Genomic DNA, 15,940 nt, shown 5'->3' on the forward strand with positions numbered 1-15,940 from the left:
TCGTTCACTGCCAGACCCATTTGTGTTGCTTCCTTGTCCAGTCTGGAGAAAGCAGAACTAACGGCGCGGGCGTTGAGGCCAATGATATCAATATCATCGGCATACGCCAGCAGCTGTACACTCTTATAGAAGATGGTAAGTCCCACTTCACAAAGCTTAAATTCTAATGTAGTATCAGACATAATTGCATCCTCCTTCATATATCACTTAAATTCGATAATTTTAATAATTCAAAATGCACGCCACACACTTCATGTCAATTAGATATTCGGTCCTATTTCGCAAATGGCTCAGAAACTAAGCCACCGGAACATAATATTATTAGCCAATCAAGAGCAAATTATACATTGGTGAAATAAGGCAGAAAGTGATTGCTGCACCGCAGGCAAATTTGATGCTTCACTATGCTCATCGAGCGCACTTTAAAGGGCCTGCGCCCTGCAAAATCACAACTTGCCCCACAGGCTTTTGGTGTTATTGCGGCTGCTTTGCAGCTTCCTGCACCGCCTACACTGCGCTGCGATGGCATTGGTGATAACGCCGGTGATAACCGCTGCGATTACAAGCACGCCGCCGCGTAGTAAACTGTCTAACCACTTCCTAAGTAGTTAGCTTTTAACTTGCCCCAAGGGCATAAAAGGGAAAAAAGCGAAATCAAAGTGTTGCGTTCTAACGCCACGCTGAGTTGTTCTGCCCACTCGGCAGCCTTGCGTTCGCCTGGTAATCATTACGGCTATCACAACAATCAGCTGCCTCACTATCACGGCGTCCATAATATCAGGGCAACAGCACGCAGGTAACATCTACAAAATCAGTTTAAAATTTACCGACTTCCGTTGCTGCTCAAACGTGACAACCTCATCTGCAATGCTGCGGGACTGCTGCGTGAGTGTGTGTGTGTGTGAGAGCAGTTATCGTGGCAGTCAGTCGTCGCCTAACAACTGTGTTGCACATAAAAATGTTAAAAGTTCGTGCAACAACGCTTTAACCACAAGCAAACGTCCATCCGCTCAACTCAAGCAAGTGCGCAGCAGTAAAAGCCACAGTAAAAGCAACAACGCAATAAAAGCAAAGTGAAAGCATTAAAATGCCAACAAAAATCAAAAGGAGAGCGAAAGGAAAGTACCACGCACACAAGCAACAAGAAAAACCCTCTTCCGTAAAAAAGAGCGCCATGAGCAAGTAAGCCAAGTTTGTGAGGTAACCTCTATTAGGTTGTGACTCAAATTCCAGTTGCTTTGACATGAAATTTTGGATATTTGAATACACTTGACCCTGCCGGATGAAAAATATATGAAAATATGGCACGAACACAAAAAACGAATGCCGAGTCAAATTTCGGTAGAAAATTTCTTCACCGATTTCCTCCAGTTATTCATAGGTGGGTTGAAAATATTTCCAAAGACGAATTCGGTCAAACTGTTACTGTTAAGATCGTGGAATCTACCTAGAACCTACCTTGAAAAAAATTTGAGAATTTTCTTCCATGCCAAAAACTCAACTACAACAATTTAAGCCTGGGTCTAAGAGCAGACTTTCTGAACATTATATTGCCGATTCGTACAACCGTAGCTCTTTGAGTGCGAGGTTATGCCTGTAGATAAAGATAGGATAGATCTCAGCCTATATATACAGACGCCGCCTCTTGAAGAGACCTCGACATTGATGCGAGTATTCGATCAGGTCGATGATGACAATTATAACATTTAGCCCTTTTTATTAAAGTTTGCAGTGGCAAGAAGATTCTTCAACGGCATATCAAGCTTTTTCAACAAATGTCACTTGGGACTGAGTATTGACCTCTCTACAAAGACCAAATTCTACAAGTCACTCATCATTCCCGCCCAGAGGCACAGACGATGATAACAGCCGGCATGATGAGTTTTCGAGAATAAGGTTCTGTGGGAGATTCATGGTCACTTGCTCATTGGCAACGACGAATACCGTAGCCGAAATATACGACGACATTTACATACATAGTTGAGCGAATTAAGAGACAGAGAGTACATTAAATAGATCATGTCGTCCTAATGGATGAAAACACTTCAGCTCTGAGAGTATTCGACGCAGCACCCGTCGGGAGAAGCAGAGGAAAAGGACCACCTTCACTGCGTTGGAAAGACCAGATGGGGAAGGACTTGGCTACACCAATCAAGAAAAAGAAAGTCCAAGCTTATCAGCTCAAGTATGGATAGTAGTTGATACTGGAGTGTTCTTCAATATGAAATTGAACAGACTCTCCATAAACATATTATTACATTACATGTGATATGAGCAAGAAACATACAAATATTTTTGAGTCAATTGATTGAAGGGACTTTCCTTAGGACAGGACTGCTTTGAGAGCGTCGGAATCGAATAATTTCCGATTGCGTAGATCTAATTGGCTTGGTAATGGCAAGACTGCTATAAAATCCTCAGTATAATGGGCCTCCGATGTCAATTTTGCGGCACTTTAACCTTTACAAGATTCTAAAGTAGAATAGATCTATATTCCTGTATTCGGCAAGTGGTTCGATAGCAGATATTCACCAAATTTTTTCACATATATTTCACACAATTTATCGAAATTCGAATAAATTTCCGATAGTTACGTGTACCTTACCTTTTTGATTCGCCACCAAAAAGCTTACAGTGTGTAGAAAAAATATAGAATAAACAAGCGGAAGCGTAAATGAAAACTGCATAAATGTTTCCAACTTTGTAATGACCTGTGCAGCCGCAACAAGCCAACCGAGCCGTCCGCAGTCTTTCAGCGTACAGTCACCATGAACAGCTGTTATTGCCAAAGCTCTTAAAGCATTTGCCACCCACTACGCCACGCCCCCAGCAAAGTACACAATGGCGGCAAAAGAAAAAAGTGCAAAAGCCGGTGGTAAAAATAATGTTATACTTTTGACATTGTGTTGCACGGAAAGATAAAGCACAAAATAGCCAGCAAAAAGAAAAGCACAGCAAATGTGGTAAGGCTTTGGCCTAAAAAGCATACAAACTACGAAGTGTTTGAAGTGCGACTGCTAGAGGCAAATGACTTGAGGGTTTTCGGCCAAAAATATGTCGGCAAGAAATTACTTGAACTTCAAAGTATGTAAATAACTCTTTGCATAACTCAAAGCAAAATGGCGAACCAGCCTGAGTGAGCTCCAAATACTTTAAGATACCATGTAGTTAACGACTACATGGCATTTAAGCAGGAAAAAGATGTTTCGCAAGAATTCACCGCTTTTAAAGACGAAGTCGCTTAAACTCAGAGAAAAAATTTAGTAGCTCCACATAATTTTTTAAGAAAATCCGTAGGAAAATTCGAAGCACATGCATATATACATAACTATCATCACTAGAATAATCAATTCTTACTTTGGTTGTCGTTATTATATGTTCCAAGTTAACAGTCCGTGTTCGGAGAAAAATCCGCGACCATTCCGGTTTCGTAGATCCGATGGTCGTTGCTAAAATTCTGTCTAAAATATCAAAGCTCATCAAAAAGCTCGTCCGAAGATATTGTTTCCTTCACATTGGGAGCGTTTTTTACGTAGCGGATCCAAAACCTAGCTTTTATCCCTAGGGAGGTGCTCACTTTAGCTCCCCTTCAAACTGATGTTCTTTGGTTACCCAGACGATGCTTGGTGTAAGATCGAAAGTCGAGCCATATGTAAAAAGTATTATTTCTGGCCACTACAAAGTGAATGGCGCTCAGAGAACTTTCCTCACTTCCGTGAACTTCTACATATGTCTCCATCTTCCTACGCCATTAAAGAAGAAGTACCGGAAGAGATGTCACCATGAATATTAATAGATCGTTATAAAAAGGATCAAAAAAAATATTCCGCAACTATTCAGCGGAAACAGCTGCCCCGTCATTTTCAAAAAAGTGCTTTCTAATGCGACAACCTCATTTAACCCTAAGCATGTTATGCAACATATATTTAGATTCAGTTACCTTGAAGTTCGAATCATAAAGATATTATGTGGATGTTTGCTAATAACGATAAGCCTTTTGGAGCTCAATTATATAATCACTGAGGCTAAAACCCTCTTTTTTGTTATGTCCTCTTTGATTGGCATCTTGCTTTTGATAAAGTTCACTAGTACAAGAAAACATCGTCAAGAACGGGCATGTTATCTCTTCTTCCACTTCCTGACAGCTTCTACAATAGTAATTGTGTGGTGTTTCCAGTATGTTGGAATGTCACCGGACTGTGATCTTTTAGTACTCCTACTAGATCACCCATATTATTCATGCCACGTTTACCTGCTTGTTGAGCAAATGAGCGATTAACTACAGAGTGACTCAGCTAAACCACATTTTTAACATGTTTATCTATTAGATACCTACAAGTAGCCAGAGGCATATTAATGCCCTCTTTTCCGCAGTCGAATTGTAGTGTGATGCCTCTTCTGACCACTTCATCTGCTTCACATGTAACAGAATAGACCAAGAGTATCAATATGCCCTCGAAACGATTGCAGATTAATCGTGAACTAGGATGTTACACACACTAAAAGATCAAAACATCTTTTCACTATCTTTGATGAAACTCTGCAATTTAGTGATTTCAAAGCCAAATATAAAAGTTAGTCAGCGTGAACCAACTTTATAAGGTATCATCATTTATGAAACAAAGATATGTTTACTGTCATGACCACGCCTTACTGTGCCCTTTATATAACAGAAAGCCGTTAAGTAAGTAAGTTGTCGACCAACTTTTACTGCTCTCGGCTGCTAATAATGCCCAAAAATTTGTTTTTTTTTTTTTTTTTCTTCCATCTTACACTACATTTAATACGCAGGCATCAAGCTATCATTACTAACAGAGATGTCAGTAGAACACTTGAAAGTTTTCTAGTTTTTCAACATTTGCAGAAAAAAAAAATTTTTTTCAGCGGAAAAGTTAGAATTAAACAAAAATTTCCACAATTTCATTAAAGAAAAACTCCTTTTGATTCGCAACCCTTGCTTTCCAAGGAAGTTACTATATTTACGAGGAATTAATATTTCTGCATCTGCCATTCAATTCTGACTGCATTTGTTCTTCGTGTGGCAATAAGGATCAACTTTGTATAGCTATTGTCTAAAGTGGTCATATGCATAGGTTTAAGTAAATATGTATACATACATAGGATTCGTTTCATTTAACTACGAATATTTTAGCTTCCAGTGGTCAGCTACAAAGCTTGTTGTTACTATTGTAGTTTCTCTGTAACGATATCTGTTCCTCTGCAACATATACAAATGTACTTTTCTATTCTATGCAAATATGCTTATCCACCTGTTACCCTCCCCCAAACCGCTGCATAAACATCAAACACTTACTCACATAAACACATACAAACATGCACATATGTATGTAGGTATGTGTTGTCATTTGCCAACAATAGCAATAACACTTAGGACTTTCTAGTCATATCGGCATCGTCAGTTAGCCAGAAAACCAGAAAGTCTTTGGGGATGCACAGGCGAGTGACCAAGTCAGAGCAGCACTCTATTACATAACCTCTAACAACACGGGTGAAGCACCAAACTTTAACTAAATATGCGCATGTGTACGTACAATACTTATGTGCTTGCAGCTGAAATTTCATAAATATGCCGTTATGTATGCATGCGCTTTGGAAAAGTGTTCAGTTCGTGCATGTGGCAACACTTTTCTATTACTTCGGCGTCAATCACATGGCTTTTGTGTGCTACGTTGCACGTGTTGTATATATAAGTACAGTGGAATGCAGCTGTTAATGATGCCGTTGTCGCTGGCTGACTGCTATTATGTCACCCTGCCCTTTCCGAGTCATCGCTGCTGCCGCGGCGCTGGCACTTTCATTGTTTTAAATTTTTGCTCCTTTCGTCTGCGGAAACGATCATTACATGAATTCCTTTGTTAGTAACTTGTTGTTGTTTTGTATATGTTTGTTTGTAATCGGCATTAAGGGTCTGTGGCAAGCGACATGCTATCCACTAGGGACACATATAAATTTGCATATGTTTGCAACTTTAGTGACCAAATGCACTTTCTAATTCCCCTGGTGGCCGACCGACAAACGGCAGAATTTGGTGTCCATTGCCGGTTTTCCATGTCAGCAATTGTCATGTTGCCTTGCAACTTATCAGTGTACATATGTATGAACAACAACAACATAATGTAATTTAAGTTGTTAACTGTGAATGTATGGAGCATACTTGCACCAAAACATTATATATTTACTCATATTTTAATGAAATAATCCCTGGACTACTCTTTTGCAATTTTCGTTTATTTAGAATTATTAAATATTATCTCTAACTGTGGACACTTCTTATACTTCTATGGAAATTTAATTATTGCGTACAAAAAGGAATTAATATGACAGTTTCTCTCTTGTATCTTCTTCTTTATTGCCGTAGACATGGCTTACTTGCTTATAGCCAAGTTTACAACCGCGCGTCAGATGTTCTACTTTTCGCTGGTGCCAATTGGTGATTCCGAGTATAGACAGTTGCCGTTGACAATCGAAAATTGCAAATGCCGAATCATCAGATGTTGTCATCGTCTATGCCTCTGCACTAGATAACAGGAGGGGGATGATGAGGAGTGACTTGTAGAATATGGTCTTCGTTCGTCCAGAGAGAATTTTACTACTTTATTGCCTACTCAGTTCGAAGTAGCACCTGTTGACAAGAATTATTCTGCGTTAGATTTCGAGGCTGGCATTGTTGTGGGTGTTAATACTAGTTTCAAGTTAGTCGAAATTTTCTACGACTTCGAAGTAATGCCTGTCAGCAGTGACGTGAGAAATAAGTCTTGCATTCGCTCACTATCAGACCCATTTGCTTCGCTTCCTTGTCCATTCCTGAGAAAGCAGAACTAACGGCGCGGTTGTTATGCCCAATGGTATCGATGTGAACTGCAGATGCTAGCAGTTGTACACTCGTGTAGAAGATTGTACCTTCTCTATTATTTCCTTCATTGTCGCTAGATTTGGAGTCACCTTGAGCTTTTGGTAATGCTTCACGTTAGTTTACACAGCCGTATTCGTTTTTCGGGGATACCAAGTTCAGACATAGCGGCATGAAGTAAGCTCTTTTTCATGCTGTCAAAAGCAGCTTTGAAATTGACCAAAATAGGGTGTGAGTTGATTCTCTTTTTAGGGAATTTCCCCACGATTTAACGCTTAGCGAATATCTGGTCACTGATAAGGTCGAATCAGTTTGTTGACGGTGGGCTTTACTCTTTAACAGAGTACGGTCGATAGAGCCTTAAATGCGATGTTGAGGAGGCTTATTTCACGGTAGTTGGGGCAGATTGTGGGGTCTCCCGCTGTGTGGATTGAGCAGAACACACTTAAATTCCAATCGTTGGGCATTCGACCACAAAAAAGGAAGAAACAAAGAAGTATAGGCATGCACCTATACAGTTCATCGCCGCCGTGCTTGAATGGCTAAGCTGGCGAATGGGAAATCAGGTTCACCATCTTCAGTAGATTCATTCCACAGGCTGAAGAAATGTTTCATTCACGATTTCAGGATGATGTTTCCATGTGTACGAGTTCATACAAGTGCGAAGAGTAGTCTGAGCGCCATTACTTGAGAGCGGCCAGAAACGATTCTTTTATATACGCAGAAGCAGGTCACGACTTGCGGTCTTAGCCCAAGTATACTTCAGGTAACCAAAAGATATCCGTTTAAAGACGAGCTAAAGTGAGAAGGGGAAACATCCTACCCCGGGGTTTCGTTTGAAAACATATATGAAGATGAAATTCAGTCAAAACTAGATACTAAAATGTATAAAGGTCGAAAATTTAGACCAATCGAAATATTATTTGGAATAATTTCCCTTCAAAATTCTCATAGAAGCCAAACTTTCGTCGGCAATATACAGACACTCTTGCGAAAGCCAATGAGCATGCTGCCCCACTAGCTTATGCAATCAAGCCAATTGTGAACATGCAAAACTTGGTAATAAGTAAGTACATAAATATTTGACTATTAGGACACTTCTTCACATATTTACAGTTGTAAACATGCATTTGTGTGTAGCAACATGAGAAACAATAAAATATAACTTAAGTGATAACAAAATTCCCTTAGCAACCAAATCCCTTTAGTCTTATGCAAATCTTAATTTGCACACAAGCACACACACACACACGCACTCAAATAAATATATTCATATATTTTTGTTGTATTTTACATTTACACTACATATACAACTTAAAACCACAATGTAAATATTTCAGGGTAACCCAAATGTTTTGCACTAAGAACAATAGTGTATGCATTTTATTAAAACAATGTTAGCAACAACAACCACTAAATACGTGCTTGTTGCAAATACAATACAAAAATGTATATGCAACAATATTAGTAGTGCAATTGTATATTTCAGAGATTTAAAATTTCGAAAAACTAAACAAAACTAAAAATGCAAACGAAAACAAAAACAAAATCAAAAGGGTCACCCATTCATTTGCATGTCTATTCGCAAATTCCCAAATGTGTGTGTAAAACTTTTACATTGGCGGAAGTTGCCACAACCGATAATAATAACAAATGCATGTAAAGCGAAATACTTGTAAAGGATATAAAATATTTATGATTGCATATACACACACATGTGCATATACATATACACATATGTTTGTATAGATTTATTATGTTCGGATGCATTGAGCTTTGTTAGTCGGAGCAAACTAATATAAGAAAATTAGAAATAATAATCAGAAATGTAGTATTGTTGTTGTTCTTAAAAATACGAATTTTTGTTGTTAAAAATATTATATAAAATACGAAAAAATTATCAGTACTATATCCGGTGTATGATTTAACCTAAAAGTGGGCGGCACCACGCTCACCAACTCGTATAAAGCCCTTTCAAATCAACTCAGAGGTAAAAGTGACCCTAGCATTTTTAGTATTCTTTATTGATTTGGTACTGATTTATTGCGCTTTAAGTAGTATTTAACAATACCGTTATATAGGGAATTGGCGGGGCTATCATCCACTTTCAAGCATTTTCAAACGGTCGGTAAAAGTTCCTATATAAATTTTCTTGAACCACCTATTAGAGTTCAGGGCCACGCCTACTTTCCAAAAATTTTAGCCCACAGATGCCTCTATTTATTGCGGTACAGTTTACTAGATTCAAATCTAATATATATATTTTATTTATATTTTAGTTATGCCACTTTTTAGGTTTTCATTTAAATGGTCAGTTAGCTGGATTCGCTTCTCTCACTCCATTCCATTGAAACCACTTAAGGCTATAGCGACATGAAGCGAAGCCAGGCCAAAATAACGCGGACACTTCGTGTTTGCATAGAAATGGAAGCATGGCTCTTTAGTAAACATTCCATCACATACATTTCGCTGTTGATTGTACCCGATGAAACAAATAAGTTGCTTATTTTGCCACAACCTCAAATTGCCTGCCACACAAGAAACTTCTTTCGAAATTTTGTCACCTTTTGGGCTTTGAATTAAATGTATTAAATTGTAAAATTCCTGTCCAGCTAGCTGAGAAAAGTCCACTAAAACATAGGTCTCGTCATCCATTACGCAGCATTCGAATATACAAAATCTTTTATCAACTTCACTCAGAAACGCTTTATTGGAACTTACATAGTTGCTAGAACCTGCTTCGTCCTTGATAACTTCTGCCAAAAATGTTATCAGAAAATTTTGCTCTTCAACACTTATTTTATAGAACACTAGCAATAAATCGAGGTGTCCCGAAAAAAGGTTTCAATTTGCTTGAAAGTGTAACAAGCGCTGACAACTTTTGATGAAGCTGTCTCGATTTTAAAACATCTAACAGTCTATCCGATCATATGCAAAATTTCTTTGGCTAACTTTTTTATTATACCCTGAACAGAGTATTTTAACAAGTTACGAGGCTTGTAACACCCAGAAGGAAACGTCGGGTACCCTATAAAACTAATATATATAAATGATGAGCGTTATGATCTAAGACGATTTAGCTATGTCCGCCTGTCTATCTATCCGACAAGTGAGGGGTGTCGTATTCGCCGGTATTAGACTACTATAGCATATAGCTGCCATACCAACTGAACTAATCGGAATTAAGTACTTGTATGAAAAAAAATTTTATTTAACAAATTTTACACGGAATATTGTCCAAGGCAACGGTGTAATGTCCGAAGAAATTATACAGATCGAGTCACTACAGCATAGCTACATAATAGCTGCCATACATACTGATTGATCAAAATGAAGTTCTTGTAAGGAATCTTATTTGTGAAGGATAATATAGCTTCGGTGTAACCGGTGCAATCGAAGAGTATTCTACATATAAAGAAATAGATTAACAGAATATTGAATTAATGTGAGTGATAGAATTCGCTAACAAACATACATCCAACTTTATTTCCACAATGAAGTAGACTCCCCGCTTGGCTGAGACAAGCATGCGTCAAAAGTAACCCCCACCAGGTGTAGTACTTTTATACCAACGATTTTTCCAGTCCTTGTAACACTTTTCATAAGCACTTTTTGTGATGGCCTTCAGCTCCCTCTGCGATGTTTTTTTTCCTTTTTTTTTTTTTTTTTTTTTTTTTTTTTTTTTTTTTTTTTTTTTTTTTTTTTTTTTTTTTTTTTTTATTTTATTTTTTTTCGGATCATTTTTTCCCTCCGTTCCGATTGTTGACTTGTTTGTGGAATCGGAATTTTTTCCGTAAATTTAAATTTATTTACAATTAAATAAATTAAGAAATTTAAATTTATAAAATTTCCAAAGAAACCTGTTTACGGTACTCTTTTTGAAATAAATTCAGCTTTAGCGGGATATTCTCTCTTGCTAACTCTCTAACACTTGCATGATGTTTTTCAAGCACCATATCCTTCGCCCTTTTAATATTCTCATTAGTTGAAAAGAACGTTGTCCATGTCCATGTTTTCAACGATCTCTCGACCATCTTTGAAGGTATTGTAGCCCTCGTATTCTCGTATTTTTGATAAATCTGAATCACTGATAGATTCCGTACATGAAATTTGGGTAGAAATGCATAATTTGAAATGCATAATTTCTTTTTCTGATATTTTTATCCATTGTATTGAGGTGTACCGACTTAAGCAGCTTCTAAAAGCAAACTGCTCGACAGATCGCGCTGATATTTGGTCTAAGAATTAAAAACAAGCCTACCAACTAATATTCGTAATGTATTATATTTTTTTTTATATAATTTGCTTTTTTGTCCCAATGCATAAATAACTCACGACATGTCTTTGAGTATAGGTAAATAATGTTGCCTAAATATCAAATTTCTGACTTAACACAAAAACAAAAACAAAAACTTAATTGGTTTATTTGTCGACGACACCAAAACCAATATCATATATATACACACATACATCACTATATCATATATATACACACATACATCACTATATGTATACTCCTCAATATAAAACTAAACACTTAATTCATTATTCCACCGTTTTATTCTGGCAACAAGTCAATATGTTTTCAATAGTGAATATTTTCGCAGAAATATTTATCAATAATCTTAACTTTGTTTGATTTTACATAATTATTTTATTTTATTTATTTTATTAAATTAATATTTCATATTTTTCTATTGCAGCAATTACCAACAAATTCAACATCTCGGCTATGCCGGACACGAGTTCGCCACCGAGAGTATTTCACAACAACAAGGACTGCAAGACAAGGGCTACGAGGAATGGGTTGGTGAAATGATTGGCATGCGTGAAATACTCAAGCGCTTCGCCAATGTGTCCGTCAACGATGTGGTCGGTATGCGTGCGCCATTCCTGAAGCCCGGACGCAACACACAATATAAGGTAAGCTGTTGCTGCTGTGCATGCAAATATTTACATATTTAAATAGAAACATTTATATAATATACAAAAAAGGACTGATAAATATTTAGGCCATAAAAGAAAAACGAGCGTTTTGCAAAATTTTCGATATATTACTCAACAAAGTCAACTTTTAGTTCGATAAACTTCACACTGCGAGTACAAAAGTGTAGACTGTGTAGTAAACTGTCCGAAAAATATCCCTGTAGGTCCTTCCTCCCATGTCCTTCCCATTCGATTCAAATTTCTGTCTTCTAAAGTTTCTTCAAGTTTGAAAACTAACAGCAGTCGCACTGCATCAAATATGAAGAATGTTTATAGACAAATGTTCATAGCCCATAGTTCATTTAATTTGGCAATAGCTACGACGGGTTTGCGATCTGGTGTCTTATCAATGGTTATTTCTGCGAATCGGCGTCTAATAAACCCAATAATTTGGTATACTGCATACCTGTGACTGTACAAAATAAACTTAGTCGAAATAAACATGTTCCAATACCTTTCCGACCGTTAAGACAGTCCTCGCCTTCTCTGTAGCAGGTTCGCCACAAGAAGTCCACTAATTCGACTGTTTCGTAGCCTTTGATATGTTCATGTGGCACTACGTTTTACCAATTGTCACGTAACGTCACTGGAGCTCCTATGGATTGTTCTTAGACGGCGTCAAATACTATTATATAGCGCAATGTGCGATTTCCCTTCCAAAATCAGTAATCAACCTTACTTTCACTTATAACGATCGTTTGTCCGATTTCATTTGAGTTATAAAACTCATGCGCATTCCTACCAATTTGTTCGATTCGACTTTGAGTACATTAGTCTACTTATTTCATATCAAATGGTAGTTTGATTCTCCTTTCATTACATAAATCTAACCTACTTTCTTTCGTAATGAAGGTCTTCAATTCAAGACAGCGAATATCAAGGTATATTTTCTTACAACGGAATCAGTAAAACGAGTTTTCGAATAGGGATGATTTGATTTCTAACTGTCATTTCGGCTGCAATTTGTTGATTTCTCAATAACTGGGACTATCTCAAACCATAACCCTTGGCGTACTTTGAGAAAGGGCTTGCATCCATATAAATTGCCTTCACTTCAGAACTTAAGTCATAGGACCACCGCAGGCTGATTTTTCCTTGGAAAAACTTGAAAACGATAACGATTTTTTTAAGAACATCATCTTCTCCGATAAAGCTCACTTTGCGAAGTTCATGAACAAACATAACATTCACCAAAAGTGACAGTTTGATCTGGTGGAATCATCGGTCCTTACTTTTTTTGAAATTGAGTTCGTGACACAGTTAATGTCAATGGAGATCGGTATAAATCGATGATAACCAACTTTTATGGCCACAATTAGAAGAAGTTGATCTTGGCAGCTTATGGTTCCAACAAGATGGGGCTACAACCGAATTATTGTGAGAAAAGTTTCAAAATCCGATTTTTTCAAAAAATTGTGACATTGAATGGCCTCCAAGAAATTGTGATTTAACACCAGTAGACTACTTCTTGCGGGGTTATTTGAAGTCATTTATCTGAAAAAATAAACCAAACTCTCCTCAAGCTTTAGAAGTCAATATCGAACGTGCTATTCATGACAATGCGATTTGATCTAGTAGAAAAAGTACTCGAAAATTGAGTTAAACGAATTAGTGTGTATTTTTTTAAAAACTTATATTACTCTTATTTGAAAACACTGTATAAAATGTAATTAAATAGCTATCATTTACAAATTACCATCTCACAAATATACATAGGTCAGTATAATCATCACAACCTCTATGAGTTCATGCTCAACTCAACTACCTTCACTCAAACACTTCACTCCAGTCCGCACCACTGGCCTAAGTGTAGTAAAGGTCAACTAAAAAGCAACATTGTCCCACATATTTAAATCTATAAATGAGATTTCAATTTTCTACAATTGTTTGGTACATATTTCACTTGTCTGCTTTGTTGGTCCTCCGCCACTATATGGGTATTTGGACTATTTTGGTTGTGAACATTCATAGAGTTACGCATTGAATATTGTTTGTAAACACTCAGTAACAAAATGCACTGCATGTTAGGGGCATTGTAAAGACAACTTGCCACACATACATACACATGCGCCCCCTCATGTCTACTCACATTACTACGAGGATTTGAGTGTACCCATTGTGGGTTACACACTTCAGCCACCAAATAATGCAGCTCTCTAGAATGAAATGTCACATACATTTTGTTGTTACATTGGAGAATGACATCAAATAGATTTTTAAGTGCTCCTGTAGCAAAGCCCAACATTCACTTGTCAACAACTATTTTCACTCAAAAATTTGCAAAAAATGTTGAAAATATGGTTCTTAGACAAGCACCAAATTGTATATAGGCCAAAAGGAAAATTTCATGCAATAACATTTTCTCTTATTCAATTGCTTTCTCTGCTCTAAATCGTCTTTCGATATCGCTTTCTTTATCTAAGTAATTATCTAATATTTATAATAATGTTTTAAACTCAAATTGAGAGTTTTATTTATATTTTATACAAATTACATCAGTCAGTATTTTGTCGTCAGTTTCTCTGCAGGGATGATTTGGTCATTTGCGTCTATGCTTAGACAAATACTTTTTGTCGATATTTTAGATTTCCTTTAGAAAAGATTGAGCTGGTGGAATAAAACAGGTGTAATGGAAAATATTTTTGCATACAGACTTAGATTTAACGTAGAGGAAAATGGTGGTAATTTTCAGGAACTGAGATATCTATCGAAAGCTTTCACTACATTGTCTGTTCAAAACTGTGAATCAAGTTTATCGTTCTTTGATCGTTATGCTCATAAATTTTAACTATTCTCATCTGTAGACATTTAATACAACAGGTGGTCCAAGTAGGGGCGCCGTTTGCAGCAACTTACAAAATACAGCTTGTGCAAGAACTAAAGTCGCTCGATCTTCCCAAGCGCTTCGCTCTATTTAGTATTGAAAAGTTGCAAGAAGGTTCGATGTTTAAGAGCCAAATTTCGTGCAGCGGTGAGGCTCATTTCAGGCTCAATGGGTATGTAAGCAAGCAAGATTGCCTCATTTGGGACGAAAAGCAACGTAAAGAAATTCGAGAGCTGCAATTTCATGCAAAAAAATAATGGTTTGTTGCGGCCAAAAATGAATTAAGATAATTTTTGATGTCGTTATCGAAAGTGAGCTATATTCCAGTGAGGACGTTCTATTTCGACCGAAATAAACGGTAATCAGAATTGGCTATATGCTGCGTGAGCCAAAAATTCTCAACCTTTCCAAATCGTTTTTAATCGATTTGATTGTTTTCAAGATGGTAAATTGTTGTCTTGTTGGCGCCAAATTGCTAAAAGAAGAAACAATTAGCGCGCTGTTGTTGACTCGGTTGCCTCCTATCTAGTCGCTTCTGTCGCTGAGTAATGCTTCTAATTCCTCATCTTCAAACATGTTTAGCCTCCGAGAACGTTCTCCGACTTCCAAGCGAAAATCACAACTTTTTAATCGTGTGAACCAATTTTACTCCTCTGCTCAGCTAGAGCTTGTTAACCCTAAACTTCCACCAAAATACAATGACTTTCTTCTGAGATTTTCATAAAATAAAAATAATTATTGGCCGACACCTCGACGTGGTATACTGGCTTAATAGCAACGTCATTCGGTTACTCCAAACCGGTGTCCGTGGTCCTGCATAGCACTTCTCAGACTGCTTGCCAGAAGGCCGCATTAGTACGATGATCAAAAGATGACATTTTCTAGTCCAGGATGTTAAGCGTTTGATTGTAAACGGGAGGTGTAGCAGTCTTGCGCATGTTGTTGTTGTTATAACGGCAATTTTAACTTATTGGCAGTCCTTGACCAGATAAAAAAATCCGCATCGCAACGACGCCATTAAACGCGATAAGTAACCATCCGATAAGGAGCCAACCGAACACCAAGTGTGGCTGACGTCAAAAGCACTCTAAGGAATTCGCCAAGAATGATTCACAAGTTAGAGTGCAATAAATATAGAACCACAACCAACAACAGAAGCGAAAAAAAGACATAACAGAACACAAACAGACCACTCTCAAATCGCAGCACGGCTAGTATCGGTTCTGGGGCAAAGACGTGGAGTCAGAGACATCGCTGTC

The 15,940-nt window shown here is 37.4% G+C and overlaps 1 protein-coding gene across 1 annotated transcript in view; it reads left to right on the plus strand.

Moving 5' to 3' along the window:
- Window positions 1–15,940, plus strand: part of LOC108978241 — a 98,333-nt gene that overhangs the window by 65,637 nt on the left and 16,756 nt on the right. Inside the window, exon 6 of the mRNA XM_018948440.1 lies at window positions 11,575–11,794. Coding sequence (XP_018803985.1) covers window positions 11,575–11,794 — 220 coding nt within the window. The remainder of the gene's footprint in view (window positions 1–11,574; window positions 11,795–15,940) is intronic.

Source organism: Bactrocera latifrons, unplaced genomic scaffold, assembly GCF_001853355.1.
Source record: "Bactrocera latifrons isolate USDA-ARS-PBARC rearing strain unplaced genomic scaffold, ASM185335v1 scaffold_0, whole genome shotgun sequence".
Classification (NCBI taxonomy): domain Eukaryota; kingdom Metazoa; phylum Arthropoda; class Insecta; order Diptera; family Tephritidae; genus Bactrocera; species Bactrocera latifrons.